A 14,560-nucleotide genomic window follows, 5' to 3' on the forward strand; every position below is an offset into this window, starting at 1 on the left:
TGTTACCTTTCCTCGTCAGTTTTTATTTAGCGTCATAACACAGTATGTGGTATATAAGGCACGAAGAGATATATGATTAAATACATAAACATGACAAACATAAAAGAGAAAGCTCATTGATTGACAACTGTAAGCCCATACTGCTCATTTCATGTTTCAATGCATGATCTTTAAATGAAAGTGGCCAACCTGCATCTGTTACTAATACATCAAGACTGTAATTGTGTGTCATGCATATATCCCATATCCTGTAATATTATCTAGTCTTTTTTTCTCGTCAATGATATATCACTGAATCCTGAGAATCTTAGAATTTGTTACCATCTTGATCATCCAATTGGATGCCATTAATTAGAATAATGTGCCATTTCGATGCACCTAACTTGATCTATGGTTTAAATGACGTTTGTTATTATATTTCTTGTTATCTGTTTGTTTGTGTTTTGTTTTGTGGGAGGTTTAATGTGTTTTTTGTTGTTACGCAAGTCTTTATCATATGTTTCTTTGTGTTGTTTTTTATTTGACAAGACAAAAAATCCAAGTTAGAGATTTTCCCCCATTTTCACGGTCCACTGAACATTGAAAATGATAGTGCGGAGTGGGCATCTGTGTACTGGAGACACATTTTTGTTTCTTATGGATTGATATACATTTGTCATTTCGGGGCCTTTTATAACTTGTTATTCGAATTGGGTGTTGATGTTTGTTTGAAGTTGTTCGGCGTCATATGATTGCTTGCTTCAATGAGATTGGGTTTCTTGTAGTGAGTTGTCTGATTGGCAGTCACACCACGTTCTTATTTTATAATAAATAATTTAAATTTTCTGAACTTAAACATGTGTATGGATATATGTGGCCAATAGAATGATGAAACTGCTTTTATGTCGATTTGCTTAACATATTATTCATTCCTTGTAGAAACGCTTGTGTTCTAACGAAGATAAAACAGATAATGTAAAAAGGTATTACGATAATATAAAACGACAATTTTTCACCAATTTTCGAGTTGTTGCCTTATTTCTAAATTTACAAAATGAAGGCTGAAAGTAAAAACAGCACATTTAACAACAAAACATAATCAACATATATGTCAATATCTGCGACGACACAATTTGCTGACTCATGATAGGCTTGAGTGCTTTTCAGAGCTTATGATAATGTTATTTATCCTTAAAAAGTTTTAATACAGTAAACCTTCATGTGCACTTTCGAAATAAGCGAAGAAAAACATATTTGCATGATTTAAATGTTGTTATACATGTATGACGGTTTGAATGTGACATAATTGAAGAATAACACAAGTTATCAAACGTTTATACCGTGCCAACAAAAAATTGCGGACTTTCAAACGGAATGAAAAATTTTCATGAATTTTTTTATGAAGTAATCGGGTGGTTATAGCCTTAAGTAGATAGTTACCAAAAATTAAAATGATAAAAATGCAAGACTCTGAGAAAAATTCCAAACAGTAAGTACGTAATCATATGGCAAAATTAAAAGTATATAAACACATTCACAAGTTCTATCTGACTTTAAAACATCACACGCCAGACGCGCGATTTATCTTCTAAAAAGTCAACAGGGATGCTCGAAAAAAAAGCAAATAAAGTACAAAGTTGAAGTTTATTGCGGACCCAGACTTCCCAAACGGTTGGCCAAATACAGCTTAATCTTTTCATATAACAGGAACTGTATTGGAGTAACAGTTGTGTTTAAATGGAAAATTCGATTAATCTTAGATATTTTTAGATATTTTTCTTGAAAGAACAAGGATAGGAGGAACGATAAATGTCATCTATCAAGAAAAACTATTTGAAGTCTAAAAAATACATATTGTATTTAAATATCGTAAAAACTGCTTATAGTTTTGTAATTACTAACATTTCGATTTCTTCGTAAATCATTAACGTGGGCTGGTAGTATCAGGGTAAAAATATTAGATCTGATTGGGAAAAATGAAAACGATAGGAAAGATTTTTTTTGGTAAGTAAGTTATAAAATGAAATAAAGTATATGCTTTAGAAAGCCATGTTATAACAAGATCTTTGATTTACTTTCTTTTAGTTTGATATTGTGATTTCTTTTCCAGAAATAAAAGCAGAGTACAATTTATGACCCGAATACTATTGTCATCAAAGAGTAAATCAACTAAAAGTTTTACTCCAAAAGTAAAGCAACAAGTGGCACCGCCACAGGTAAGTCGAAATTAAATATGAATAATTCTGATGAAATAAACTGTTGAAGGCCGTACGGTGACCTATAGTTGTTAGTGTTTGTGTCATTTTGGTCTTTTGTGGATAGTTGTCTCATTGGCAATCATACCACATCTTCTTTTTTTATATTGAATAAAAACCAAGATCATTTGAGTCGGAAAATATTTTTTTCTAAAAACATAGTAACTTTTTTTTTGTTTATTTGCGTGTTAATGTGCTTATTTAGCACATATTTGCTTTTCACGACACAATGAGAGAAGATTAGAGCTGATAATTTTTCCTTATGAAGATGTTATTTTGCTAAGAACGTTTTTCAGCACCATCGCTTCAGACGTCGACTTGATATATATTCTTATATAACAAGTTCTAATAAATGATAAATTACTTCATGATTATGTAGAACTGTACTCGTCTTGTGAAATTTCACAAACCTATTAAATGTGTAAAATTTCATGGGAAAAATAATCATTAAATCCTATATTTGCCTAACCGCTTCAAATAGAAGTTAATTAAAGACATTAAAGCACGAGAGTTTTTGCAACTAACTCACTAATAACCAAAAAACAGTTTTTAAACTCTTTAAGACTTGTATCGCAATATGTTGATGATTCAACATTTGATCGGGTTCACCAGGATCCTGAGATACATCACTTCACAATTTTGAGTTATATGCAGAATGATCCATCCAGAGCCTTCCTAAATATTGTTCTTATTAAGACACTACTTTCCCTTTGTTATATAAACAAACAAATACCAACAATAACTCTGTTAGCTTCAATGTGTGTTAAGAATTGGAATATGTATTGGAATAAGCCCCGCCTACTAACCTAATATTGAATATACACGGTCTCCCCGCGGTTGTTTTTGAACAATCATATTCATAGAACTTTATAGGAGATAAAATAATAAGGGTTCACCAACAGTGGTAGATAACTTGAATCTGTGATACTAAATGATAGTGATATTTTTTTTTTTTTTTTTTTGTTATTTCTTTAATTGACCTTATCTGGAACGCTAAATTAATTTAAACTCACACTGCTAAAGATATTTGAAAAAAAATGGATTTTAACAAATTCTTTTTCGTTTAAATTTTAAAATATTTAACATTTTGTACATATATATATAATTTTTTTTTATCACAGACTGTTGTTCCAAAACCATGAATATAACATACTGAAGTATAAACTAATACATGATGAAATGTATTTTAAAAAATTCGCTTCTAATGGAATTGTCAAAAAAAAATGAAAATAGTTATAAATGTACAAAATTGAATCCGTCCTGAAACTCTTGATTTTATTTTCCATCATTTGGAACTCTTAAACATCAATTTTTATGAAAGCCTTGGATGTAATAAAATTAACGGTACCAATTTTCTTGCACCAGATGCGCATTTCGAAAATACATGTCTCTTCAGTGATGCTCGTGGCCAAAATATTTGAAATCCAAAGCTTATATAAAAGATGAAGAGCTATAATCCAAAAGGTCAAAAAAAGTATAGTTTAATTTGTGAAAGGAATCAGAGCTTTGCATGAGGGAGATGTAAATGTGTGTGCAAGCACTTATATACAAAGTTTAGTGAACCCTTCACTACCATGAACAATTTTAGTGTGCAATATCTATTTTAATATGCAATATCTTAACTTCTTGATTAATAGACTGTGATAGAAAATGTAATTGTAAACATTTTTTTTTTGTAAACCTTCAGAGTTAGACTTATTTGTATTGGTTGAAACATACTCTTTGTCAGCATTTTTAACTCAAGGACATCTGAACACGGGTCAATACGATTGCTAACAGTTGAAGTTTGTGTGGCTCTATTATGTAATGAATATATCAATAAAAGGCATTCCGAAATTAAAAATGACGAATTTAATTTGCTTTGCAGTATATTTCTACTATGACTAGAATTCTAAATTTAGAAAAACATACAATCAGGCTCAATATATATAAGTATACCAATTCTTTTGAGAACGTTTGTAGTTATGCGGCGTCAAAAATTTGCTAAAAAAAAAGTTGTGTATTTGCTTTAGGTAACAGACCGGTCAAATTTGTACTTATTATTCGAGGCGGCAGCAATAGGTGATGTGGAAACTATTAAAAAGTAAGTTTGAATATAGGCACTATATAATTGTAATAATACTATTAACTCGTATGTTTTTAGCTCACTGATGCCATCACTTGGCGTCCGTCTTCGTTCGTCCGGTGTAAATTTTTTCAATATTTTCTCTGATGAAACTACTAAACCGATTCAAACCAAACTTCAGCTTTATGATGTTTCGAGTATTTAGAAATAAGTGTGTGTTTTTTTTTCTGTTTTGTAAAAAGAACAAATGGGTAACAATAGAACATTGGGATAAAATACAGTTTTTTGGCTAATTTCTCAAAAAAAAGTATTTAGAAATAAAATGAATGAATAGTCATCAAATGTACATCGAAACATGAAATTTGAATACTTGTATAGTTAAAAAAAAAATTGTATTTTAGCATGACTGTCTGCATATTTTTTTAGATTAAACATAAAATAAACATTTAATTAAAGGAAGACTATCTGATCACAACAATTACAGTTCATTTACAGGTACCTCAATGACTTTCAACATTTTGTTGTTTTATTTGATAAATAGACTCTACAAATCCCAATATTGTGATACCTAATTTTATGCCCCACCTACGATTGTAGAGGGGCATTATGTTTTCTGGTCTGTACCTCCGTTCGTCCGTTCGTTCGTCCGTGCGTCCCTTTCGCTTCAGGTTAAAGGTTTTGGTCAAGGTAGTATTTGAAGAAGTTGAAGTCTTATCAACTTATAACTTAGTACATATGTTCCCTATGACATAATCTTTCTAATTTTAATTCCAAATTAAAAGTTTTGACCCCAATTTCACGGTCCACTGAACATTAAAAATGATAGTGCGAGTGGGGCATCCGTGTACTATGGACACAATATTGTTTTTGTAGATCTGAGTATCCGTATTTTGACGTTGGAGATTACATGAAGAATACACCCCTTCACGTAGCAGCTTCTGCAGGGCATTTAGATGTTGTGAAGTATCTTGTGGAAGAATGCAAAGTTTCTCCATTTATAAGAGACAAGTACGTATTAATTCATAAATTCAAAATATGTGTTATGTGGTGAGGGCAGGTCCCATTTCAAAATTTAAAAAGTTGATCCTATAATGCAAAAAAGTAAAATAATAAAAAGAGACTCATTATAGAAACATGGTTAAATCACTTTTGTAACCAGTTCCAATTTTCATATCAATCTCGTTAATTTATTTCACATATTCGCCAAATCCAAATTTGATTTTATCAAAATTTTAAAAATATTCAAATTATTCAAATTATAAGCATGGTACTTTTTATAGCTATATAGAGGACTTTCGAAAAGGAATGACTGATAAATGTATTATTGTTTGCTAAGTGTCCATAGGCATACATATATAATCATTTTGAATTTAATAATAAAAAAAGGAATTCGTAAAGTTTCAAAAGAGTCACTGGAAGGTGAAGTAAGTTGAAAGATGCCGTGTAAACGTCCAACTACGGATTGAAGGTGGTGTGCATAGACTATGACACCCAGTGCACTATTCATAAGATGTAACAACGCAAACTGAATCCGGAACGGAAAGTAATGTGTATTTACACATATATCCCGCTATCAATCGGCCTGTCTCTATTAAAAAAGGGACTTATTGTGCGATTCAAGAAGTATATGACAATCTTCATACTGAGCTTAAAACGTTTGGTTTTAACGAGTAAGAATTTCTTAACAAAAACAAAAAAGAATGCAAAATATAATTACGAAGAAGACGTTATTAATGTTAGGTGAAGGTTAGATAATATTTAACGGCACTTCTTGTTCTGGTTGCTATTTGTAGTTTTTATTATCACCTTTGTATATCTTCCCATGAATCTTCTTGTTTTAATTATATCAGGTACTAATACAGAGCCTTCTCATAAACATCCACAGTTAAGTTGTTGCATCGTATTTTCAGGTATATTGATGATTTCCTGTCACTCAATTATCCTCATTTAGATTAGCTTGCATCGGATACACCAAAGTGAACTTTATAATAACAATTGTACAAGAAGGTCTAGTTCATATTTTGTTTTTCTTAGATATTGACACAGATTGACCGGTTCAAACTAGAATCCATGACAAACGTGATTATCTTTATTTGTTAACTACTGTTGCTTATTTTTTTCTGGGAATTTGTAATGATCAAATATAGAATAGAGACATTCAAACTCATTAATCGAAAATAAACTGACAACGCAATGTCTCAAAAAGAAAAGTACAAACAAACAAATAATAGTATACAAGACACCATATAGATTTTAAAGACTAACCAACTCAAACACAACCAATGTAAGCAGTTTTAATACGTGTCGGGCAGTCACATCCTGTTTGATGATATTCTGAATTGTTTCAAATGAAACATAAGTAATAAGATTGGGTGCATCACTTACAAATACTAGTCTGCTACACCCTGTAATATTAAAAATATTAGGCCGAACAATGAGATCTGTCTCTTTTAAACATTTCGAAATATTGATTATCACGACTAACTCATTTTCAGTGCGATGAAAAGACCTCTTGAAGTGGTTAACGATCAAGTATACTTATTGGTTTCACATGCTGCAACTAATGAAAACCTTGTTCAAAGGCAACGTTTCACTGGTGTCCGAAACTATTTGACTGATAAAATGGAAGATATGTTAAGATCTGGAGATACGGTAGGATAAAATTTAAAGAAAACGTCTCATACAACCTAACAGAGTTTCCTATCTCTGGCCAAAATTAGATATTTTGAAATTGGTTTTTAAATTAAAATATTTTAGAAATCATTTTTAACTAGGCCTTTTCTCATTCATGAGTTACAATGTTCCCTTTACTCTTTGTGTTCTTTTGCGTTAATGTCTGTTATATGTTTAGGGTTTTCGAACATTTGGTATCGTTGGTACCGTTGATATTCTTCTATGACCGGATCGATAACTCTACTGGATGACTATTAGATCCCAATATAATTATTATCACAGTTGCAATAACACCGGTAGAGGTATGACAATTCAGATATTATTTTTTTTTAAATTTGTGTTAATATTTTATCATATATTCTGAAGAACAAAAACAACATCAAATATGTTATCAAATAAGATACGAATCTTACTAAATGGCATCTTTGCTAGCCAAGGGTTAGTATCCACTTCCATCCTCTCCGTCTTTGCCAGATTAAGCCAACATTTGTGATAACAATGTTGCGCCATATATCGGTAGATTAAAGTCACGCCCATTCCAAATACATTATTCTTGACCAATGGTAGCACTTGAAGTCTTCAATTTACTAGGAACTTCTATTAGTTGATTAAAAACATTCAAATTGTCACTAAATATAGTAGTATATGTTTAGGGATGTAAGGACTTGTTGCACAATAAGCACGTAGCAATTGTTTACATACACTTTCTACATTTACACGTGATCATGTTATAGGCGCTTTTTGATTGGATGCAGCGAATTTTGACTTCAACCAATGAAAATCATTACCTTGTGTCTCCGAAATTCTACCTCAATCCGCCAAGGGTGGGGAGGACGAAAGAGGATCGTTACCCTTGGCTAGCGAAGATGACTAAATGGGGAATGTTTGGGTTACTGTATCTCTAAATATAAAAAACTCATATTATATGGTTCCAATGTCGACAAAGCCGAAATGGACATAAGTTTTGCAATCCGTCCGTCTGTCCATCCAGCAAATCAGTTTTTCACACTTTTGTCTTCGTGTTTTGAATATAGTTTAACCTTACCAGTTATGAATCAAGTGCGAATGTTGTGCTTTTCTGATGATTTTGTGCAGTGACTAAATTTGTTAAAAAAAAATTCTTCGCAATTTTGGTATATAGTTTTACCAGACAAAATGCAGATCAAGTTCGAGTTTTGCTCCAATCTCATTATTTTATGCAGAGTAATATTCCTAGAACCTAGAAAATCCCCACAAATAATCAGTTGTCCACCCATTTTACGTCTTGTTTGAAGAAATTGATTTGATATGTGTAACTGTGGATTCATTATTATTCGTTGGATACCAGTTTTTGCAGCTTTCGATGGTACAGGTGAACCACGAAAGTAATGTAAACTGATGAAGCAAACTCTGGCGATGTGTCTTCCTTTCCTTTCGTTAATTTTTTTTCACAATAAAAACTACTCATGTATCTTAGTAAAGACAAATTCAGTGGTCAGGAAATTTTATTATTTTTGATATTAGTTACTAATTACGCTTACATTTGATCCATCACAATGAATTTTTAATCGGAGAGGACTGTGTAATGGTATATGCAGTACTTTCAGAAGGATTGTCATTAATGTAGTTCATCATAATAACCAAATGTTAAACAAATAATAAAGTTTTTGCAGCTTTTGGTTATTATCTTGAATATTATTAGCGAAAAATTGTAAACAGCAATAATGATAAATGTACATCAAAGTACCTACAATTAAGTCAACATGACCAAAATGGTCAATTGTCCTTTGTAGTCAATTTTTAACAATTTTCATAAATTTTGTAAATTTTGGTAAATTTTTATGCCCCACCTACGATAGTAGTGGGGCATTATGTTTTCTGGTCTGTGGCTCCGTTCGTTCGTCCGTCTGTGCGTCCGTTCGTCCGTTCAGGTTTAAGTTTTTGGTCAAGGTAGTTTTTGATGAAGCTGAAGTCCAATCAACTTGAAACTTAGTACACTTGTTGCTTATGATATGATCTTTCTAATTTAAAAGACAAATTAGGATTTTGACCCCAATTTCACGGTCCACTGAACATAGAAAATGAAAGTGGGAATTTCAGGTTAAAGTTTTTGGTCAAGGTAGTTTTTGATGAAGCTGAAGTCCAATCAACTTGAAACTTAATACACTTGTTGCTTATGATATGATCTTTCTAATTTTAAAACCAAATCAGACTTCTGATCCCAATTTCACGGTCCACTGAACATAGAAAATGAAAGTGGGAATTTCAGGTTAAAGTTTTTGGTCAAGGTAGTTTTTGATAAAATTGATGTCCAATCAACTTGAAACTTAGTACACATGTTCCCTATAATATAATCTTTCTTATTTTAATGCCAAATTAGATTATTACCCAATTTCACGGTCCACTGAACATAGAAAATGAAAGTGGGAATTTCAGGTTAAAGTTTTTGGTCAAGGTAGTTTTTGATACAATTGAAGTCCAATCAACTTGAAACTTAGTACACATGTTCCCTATACTATAATCTTTCTTATTTTAATGCCAAATTAGATTATTACCTAATTTCACGGTCCATGGAACATGGAAATGGATAGTGCAAAAAAAAAGTAAAAAACACAAAAATACCGAACTCCGAGGAAAATTCAAAAAGGAAATCCAAAATCAAAAGGCAAAATCAAAAGTCCAAACACATCAAACGAATGGATAACAACTGTCATATTCCTGACTTGGTACAGGCATTTTCTAATGTAGAAAATGGTGGATTGAACCTGGTTTTATAGCTAGCTAAACCTCTCACTTGTATGACAGTCGCATCAAATTCCATTACATTGTCAACGATGTATGAACAAAACAAACATACTCAAAGAGTAAAAATGTCAAAAATAGGGGTACAGCAGTCAATATTGTGTTATCATCTTAATATCACTATAAAAACAACAAATGTAACGAAGAATCACAAAAAGGCATACATCAAATTTAACATACTCATTTTGCTTTTCTTGTACCAATTAATTTATGTATATAAAAAGTCTACCCGTAAAGGAAAGAAGGTTTTCATTGCTGGTGTAAAAATGCGCGTTTGAAATTCGTACAGGTAGACATAAAAATAATTTTGTCGTTAAAAGTATGAACAAAACAAACATACTTGCATCACTATAAAAACAACAAATGTAACGAAGAAGCACAAAAAGGCATACATCAAATTTATTATACCCATTATGCTTTTCTTATACCACTTAATTTATCTATATAAAGTCTACCCGTAAAGAATAGATGGTTTTCATTGCTGGTGTAAAATTGCGCGTTTGAAATTCGCACAGGTAGACATAAAAATAATTTTGTCGTTCAAAGTATGAAGTATACATACAAGCATAGTCACGTAAAATTGATATAACAAACAACAGACTCAACAGTAAATGTAATAATAATAAATAAATAAATAAGGTGTGGTTCAAAGTATGACGGGATACATACGTACAGTATCACGTCAAATGTATAAAATAAAAAACAGACTCAACGCAAGTGGGGCAACCGTGTACTTTGGTAACATTCTTGTTACAAATTATTTTAGTCTGTAACTACTGGGCCAAGTTCATTGTAGATAGAGATAATCGTACTCAGCAAGAAAGTTTAGTAAAGTAAGACCAGCAATATTTGTATTATTGGGGAGAATGATATTTTATGTGTAAATATTTAAAAAGTATCCTCCCAAAAAATGTCATTTGTTAACATGTTGCCTTTTTCAGGATGAAAACACCGTATTCACAAATTACGAAGAGAATGTTAGAATTTTCATGTTTTTAAACAAAACCTACAAGGGAGATATACGATCTGTTAGAGGGTGAGTGCGAATTTATAATTGGTATACGTGTAATCATAATAATAGTATAGAGGGATAAAAATCATAATAAAAAATAAATATTACTTAAAAGTTTATAATTATATATAATATATCATATTTCTTTATAAAGAGAGTATTTCTTTTGAATTATACAACTGTTCATTGAAGCTCTCTTGATTCAGAATGAATTTCATGAGTGAACCATAACCTATTAAATACACATTAACAACTTATAATTAGATGTATGCAATAAAAAAAGAAGCATAGTGGTGGTTTTAAAGATGTGGTATGATTGCCAAAGAGACAAATATCTATTAGAATTGAAATGAAGTTAATGTAAGTAAGAGTAGGCAAACGTACAGCCATCAATAACGAGAAAGCCCATCGTCGTATAGTTGGCTTTATATTGAAGGACCCCTACATGAAAATTGTGAAACAACGAAATTTTAGAGAACAAAAATTATTAGCAAGATATGGCTTAAGTCCACATAGCTTCAGTTAAAGATATGACTTTATGTTGCATTGTAAGCAAAATGTTAGATAGGCAACATAATCTCCTCGTATCCTCTATTTTGTTTAGCAACAGGCATCAACAAAAATGTGATTACTTCAATGTGGTATTTAACTGTCCAACATATTTCAATCTGAATACTTTCCTGCAAATGGATAATAGAGAATATTAAACTTGCATTGTTGTATTAGATTGTTAGTCTGTCGATTTTGACATCATTGAATTGAAGTTTGATAACTATTTACACCACTGGGTCGACGCCACTCCTGGTGGACGTTACGTCCCCGAGAGTATCACAAGCCCAGTAGGCAACACTTCGGTGTTCACATGAATATCAATAATGTGGTCATTTTAATAAATTTCCTGTTAAAAAAATTGGATTTTTTCGAAAAACTAAGGATTTTCTTATTCCAGGCATAGATTACCTTAGCCGTATTTGGCACAACTTTTTGGAATTTTGGATCTTCAATGCTCTTCAACTTTGTACTTGTTTGGCTTTATAAATATTTTGATATGAGCGTCACTGGTGAGTCTTATGTAGACGAAACACGCGTCTGGCGTTCTAAATTATAATCCTGGTATCTTTGATAACTATTTACACCACTGGGTCGATGCCACTGCAGTTGGACGTTTCGTCCCCGAGGGTATCACCATCCCAGTAGTCAACACTTCGGTGTTGACATGAATATCAATAATGTGGTCATTTTAATAAATTTCCTGTTAAAACACTTTGATTTTTTCGAAACACTAAGGATTTTCTTATCCCAGGCATAGATTAACTTAGCCGTATTTGGCACAACTTTGTGGAATTTTGGATCTTCAATGCTCTTCAACTTTGTACTTGTTTGGCTTTATAAATATTTTGATATGAGCGTCACTGATGAGTCTTATGTAGACGAAACGCGCGTCTGACGTACTAAATTATAAACCTGGTACCTTTGATAACTATTGATCAATTTATTAATAAGCATAAATTACATCCCAAGTAACTGCGTAGAAAATATATAAACAGTAAATCGAATCATAATTTCCTCTCAATATGCACATCTTCGTAGTATGTCCAGACTATCAATAAAGTTTCATGAAATTCTGTTGTAAAGTAACAATGGAGTTGCAATGGCCTGAATCGCAACTCCTGTGAAATAGAATTAAAACTATCAAACACAATTTCATGAGGCACTTTAGTGAAAGCTAGAACATAATACGTTAATAAATAAGGGTAACAGTAGTATACCGCTGATCGAAACTCATAAATCGATAGAAAAAAGAACAAATCCGGGTTACATTACATCATTTAAGATAATCCCGGGGACACTTGATAAAATTGGTGTTGTTGTGTCCTTGACAATAACCGATTGACACCTTTTTACCTGGGCGGCATGTCATCCAGTATAATATTTATGTTCTACTGTTCGGCTACCGGATTGGTAGAATCCTCGGGGACAGATTGTCCACTAGCAGAGATTCCGTTCTGGTGATCATAAATAAAGGCAACAGTAGTTTAACGCTGTTATTAACAGGAAATTGTTATTTGATTTTTTTTCTAGGATTTATATTTCTTTGAATTATGATTTTTATGTCAAATCTTCTACTGGAACTGTTTGTTATCGCAACTACTCTGCAACAACTCATCAAACGTCACTGAAACTTCATTGATAGTTTAAACACACTGTGTAGATATGTTTTTAACCGGAAATTAGGATTCCATGTTTTTCCAGGAGTGATAAAAAAAAGATGTCATATGATTGCCAATGAGACAATTTTAGACTTAGAATTTTGTCCTTAATATACGAGTGTACGTTTGTCGTGGCAACTCCTTTTAAAAAGAATTCAGAATAAAAATAGAATTTAGACCACACAAAAGAATTTTTTAAACTGTGTTATAAATTGGTCCATGATATGTAAATGTGAATATCGACAGGAAATTGACATTCGATCTTTTTTTTTTACTAGAAGCTATGACCATTTGAAATTAGCAGTCTATTCAATATATACTACTGTAAAGCCTGTCATATTTGACATGCTAAAATCTTAGTCTAGTATCTTATAATAAAAAAGTTTGTTTTATTATAATTTTAGGTATATCGACAGTGATCAATCTATAATAAACAAAACAGATTATGATAAAAGAACTGCATTACATATAGCTGTTGCAGAAAACCACGAACATCTGGTTCGATACTTTCTGGTGGAACTAAAAGACAAAATCGATACTAATATCGTTGACAGGTAATAAATAAAGGCAACAGTAGTATACCGCTGTTCAAAACTCATAAATCCATGGACAAAAAAACAAAATCGGGGTAACAAACTTAAACCGAGGGAAACGCATTAAATATAAGAGGAGAACAACGACACAACACCGAAACGCAACACACACAGAAACGGACCAAGCATCATACAAAACACCACGAGAATAACACATATAACATCAAAACCAAATACATGAATTTTGGATAGACAAGTACCGTGCCACGTCTTATCTCAATATTTTTTTAAAAAATAAGAGAAAACACAAACAACTCAACGTTAAAATGCAACACACACAGAAACGAACAATAATATAACAATGGCCATCTTCCTGACTTGGTACAGGACACTTTTAAAGGGGAATAAAAATGGTGGGTTGAACCTGGTTTTGTGTCATGCCAAACCTCGCACTTTAATGGCAAAGTTAAATATAACATTGAAATGACAACATAATATTACAGGACTACAATACAAATAAATAGGAGAACATAAGTCTGATAATATTTATTTTTATAAATTTCCTGTTTACAAAACTATGAATTCTTCGAAAAAACTTAGGACTTTCTTATTCCAGGAGTAGATTACATTTATGTCTTGTGTACATTTAATGGTTTACTATTATAAATTGTGACTTGGTTTGAGAGCGTTCTCATTGGCAATCATACCACATCTTTCTATAGCTATTGACATAATTATTGGTTGTTGAAGTTGCATTTTTTTATCGACTATATTAACAAATTTAAACAAAAACGCTCTGCCACTTTAAGATCATTGAACACGTATTGCAATTGGAGATGATTTTTTTCTTCTTATGTGTCTCAAACCAAAAGACAGCAGAATTTTAATTTACGTTGATTTTGTAAAAACTTACACAAATCGACCACTATAATCCTGACTTGAATTTGATTATCATAAAATTGAGAATGGAAGTGGGGAATGTGTCAAAGAGACAACAACCCGACCAAATAAAAAACAACAGCAGAAGGTCGCCAACAGGTCTTCAATGTAGC

The 14,560-nt window shown here is 31.8% G+C and overlaps 1 protein-coding gene across 2 annotated transcripts in view; it reads left to right on the plus strand.

The window, feature by feature from the left end:
• LOC139517479 (alpha-latrocrustotoxin-Lt1a-like) overlaps positions 1 to 14,560 on the plus strand; it is a 74,634-nt gene that overhangs the window by 54,098 nt on the left and 5,976 nt on the right. For both annotated transcript variants that reach the window (XM_071308585.1, XM_071308586.1), the window contains 7 exons: positions 919 to 962; positions 2,090 to 2,195; positions 4,247 to 4,317; positions 5,173 to 5,307; positions 6,795 to 6,951; positions 10,695 to 10,789; positions 13,380 to 13,529. In XM_071308585.1, the coding sequence (XP_071164686.1) occupies positions 919 to 962; positions 2,090 to 2,195; positions 4,247 to 4,317; positions 5,173 to 5,307; positions 6,795 to 6,951; positions 10,695 to 10,789; positions 13,380 to 13,529 (758 nt within the window). The remainder of the gene's footprint in view (positions 1 to 918; positions 963 to 2,089; positions 2,196 to 4,246; positions 4,318 to 5,172; positions 5,308 to 6,794; positions 6,952 to 10,694; positions 10,790 to 13,379; positions 13,530 to 14,560) is intronic.

Source organism: Mytilus edulis, chromosome 3 (assembly GCF_963676685.1).
Source record: "Mytilus edulis chromosome 3, xbMytEdul2.2, whole genome shotgun sequence".
NCBI classification, from domain to species: domain Eukaryota; kingdom Metazoa; phylum Mollusca; class Bivalvia; order Mytilida; family Mytilidae; genus Mytilus; species Mytilus edulis.